The sequence below is a fragment of the Aegilops tauschii genome, chromosome 7 (assembly GCF_002575655.3).
Source record: "Aegilops tauschii subsp. strangulata cultivar AL8/78 chromosome 7, Aet v6.0, whole genome shotgun sequence".
Taxonomy (NCBI): domain Eukaryota; kingdom Viridiplantae; phylum Streptophyta; class Magnoliopsida; order Poales; family Poaceae; genus Aegilops; species Aegilops tauschii.
The window spans coordinates 556,748,298-556,750,906 of NC_053041.3; the positions used below are offsets into that span (position 1 = coordinate 556,748,298).

At 53.2% G+C, this 2,609-nt stretch overlaps 1 protein-coding gene across 1 annotated transcript; it reads right to left on the reverse strand.

Moving 5' to 3' along the window:
- On the reverse strand, positions 1-800 carry LOC109750135 (NDR1/HIN1-like protein 26). The gene has a single exon (XM_020309087.4). The coding sequence runs from the start codon at positions 700-702 to the stop codon at positions 94-96; it is 609 nt and encodes a 202-aa protein (XP_020164676.1). The 5' UTR covers positions 703-800; the 3' UTR covers positions 1-93.
- Positions 801-2,609: the final 1,809 nt, after the last annotated feature.

A 2,609-nucleotide genomic window follows, 5' to 3' on the forward strand; every position in this document is an offset into this window, starting at 1 on the left:
TAATGGCAAAGTAGTTTAATAATCCACCTATACATCAACCGCAAAAAATAAAATCCACCTATACATGCAGATATAATCGGTGTCCAGATTTCTTCATTCGATGGTGGTGGCGCACTGGCAGTCCTGCACGACGACGGCCCTGAGCTGAGACGGCGATACGGCAGCGGCGACACACTCGGCAGCGAGGGTGCGGCTGCCGGACACCCAGACAGCCACCTTCCACCGGAGCCGCCCCTCCAGGCGCAGCGTCAGCAGCGCTGGCGACCGCTCGCCCGCCATCGTTTCCTCCGCAGCCGAGGACGACAAGAGCGTGGCGGAGAGCTTGACGTCGCCCTGGGCCTGCTGGAACGGCGGGATCGGCGCGGCGGCGGCGAGCTGGAGTCCCGCGTAGGATGCGCGCGCCCGGAGGCCGTCGTAGAGCGCGAGGGCGTGCGCGTTGGGGTTGTGCGCGACGAGGGACGCGACCAGCAGGACGGTGCCCATGCCCCCGGTGGCGTTCGTGGAGGCGGTGGCGGTCAGCAGCCTGAACCGCGGGCTGGAAGGGCGGAGTGTGAGCCAGAGTATGATGGCCAGGGCCAGCAGCAACGCCACCGCTGACGCCGCCACGATCAGCAGCCGCCGCCGGCGCCTACCGGATTGGTGGCGCCTGGCCGCCGTGCAGTCCCTCGGGGCGCGGTCAGGGTCATCGGTGATGAGGGACATGGAGATGGCCGGAGCGCACCGCTGGCTGAGCTAGCTAGCTAGTGCAAGAGAGCAGAGCGCAAGAGAAGAGAGGAACGGTGTGTGTGGTGTACCTGAGAGACGAGCTATGACTGTGGATGAATGATGCTATACAGAGTATATATATGTCGGACCCGGGGTTTATGCTCCCCGGCTCAGCTGCACCCGCGCCGAAGAAAAAAACCAAACAAATACTTTTTTTAATTTGATGCGTGAGGTTCATTCTAAATTTCAACTCATTTGGACAGTTGAGTAGCTCTCTGCAAAAAAGACAAAATCAGGGTTTGTAAAAAAGTTTACTGTTCACGCGACCCGATTTGTCTTTTTTACCTAGAGTTGCTCAGATGTCCAAATGAGTTGAAATTTGAATTGAACCTCACGTACCAAATTATCTACCACACACAAAAAATTTAGATTTTTTTTAAAAAAAATTCTAGTATTTGTTTTGATTTTTTTCTGTCTGGGAGCACATGAGCCTGGGCACCGAGTTGGATTTCTAGTATATATCAGTCATCAATCATTATACAATGTTTTCTTTGGTAAGTGATAATATCAACTCTGTTGCTTGCTTGTTGCTACATCAACCACATCATGTTTTTCTCTCCGATCCTTTCTTCTTGTGGAGAGAAGTGAGGAGAAGAAAAGCACCTGCCCGGATGGAGATGGAAGATGGCTGGCACTGGCACTGGCTTGGCTACACATCACAAGATGCTAAAGTTGCCAAGGAAGATGGTTTGGTGAATCAGCCAGCAGTTATAGATCAGACAAGCACTTCTTCACCTGGGCTAAGGTAATTACGAAATCTAGCAATCGTCATTAAAGCTAGTAATAGAAAGGAAGAATGGAAGCAACCCTTCTCTTCTTCTTTTCTTTCTACAAAGCAGAGCTGATAGATGGATCGAGTAGCTCTGCCGGAGCCCGGAGGTGGATTCTTGTTGTTTGGGTGTGAAGCGTGAGTGAACTGCCATCAACGAGGAAAAAGGGTCACGCATATACCAAAGTGGATTCTCCAACATTCAAGCTCATCCTCAGCGCAGCAACCCCACTCAAATTATTCCTCTTGTCACATTAACCAATCATCATAAGATCGATGACACCAAGTATTTTGTTTCTTTATTTTCTTGCAAACACCCACTGGATTTGCGGAACTTCATGGTTGAATCGCTCACAATCAATGCCTCGCTATCAAAATGTATATCAAGCACACTCATACAAACGAGTCAATTGTAAGAAACTACCACATTTGCGGCTAGGTTTGCAGAAAACCACCAAGTCGCTAATCCATTGCAAAAAACACCGTAATTTCTTTGATCTCATTGCAAAAAGCACTGATCAGGTGATTTGGGCCGTTTGATCGCTTTCTGACAAGTGGGGCCTCATTGTAAGGAGCTAACAAGGCAAAAAATTAGCATGCACACCCCTGAAACAAATAAGAAAACGCAATCAGCTCCCTCCTCCCGATTTGGGCTGCCGAAGTAGAGCAGCAACACGCGGGCATGGGGCTCGTCGCCGAGGAGCAGAGGGCATGGTGAGAGTCGCGCGGCTGCCGAGGCAGTCGGCAACGGAGCTGGCCGGGCGGGTGGGCCGCACCTGTCCCTGCGGTTCGTGTCCTGCCGCTGCGGCTCGCCTCTGCTCGCTCCAGCGATGCGCGCCGCCGCGCCGCTGCTTGCGCTACCGCATTGAGCGCCACTGCCCCGCTTCTTGCGCCGCTGCGCTGCGCGCTGCCGTGCCGTTTCTTGATGCAGTGATGTGCGCCCCCACCAGCGCTCGAGCTACGCATGGATGTGTCGCTGCTTGCGCCCTTGCTGAGCGCCGCGGCCGCTGCTTGCTCCGCTTCTACACCTAGAAGAAAGGAGGCGGCGAGCACCTTGCACTAGTAGAAAACATGG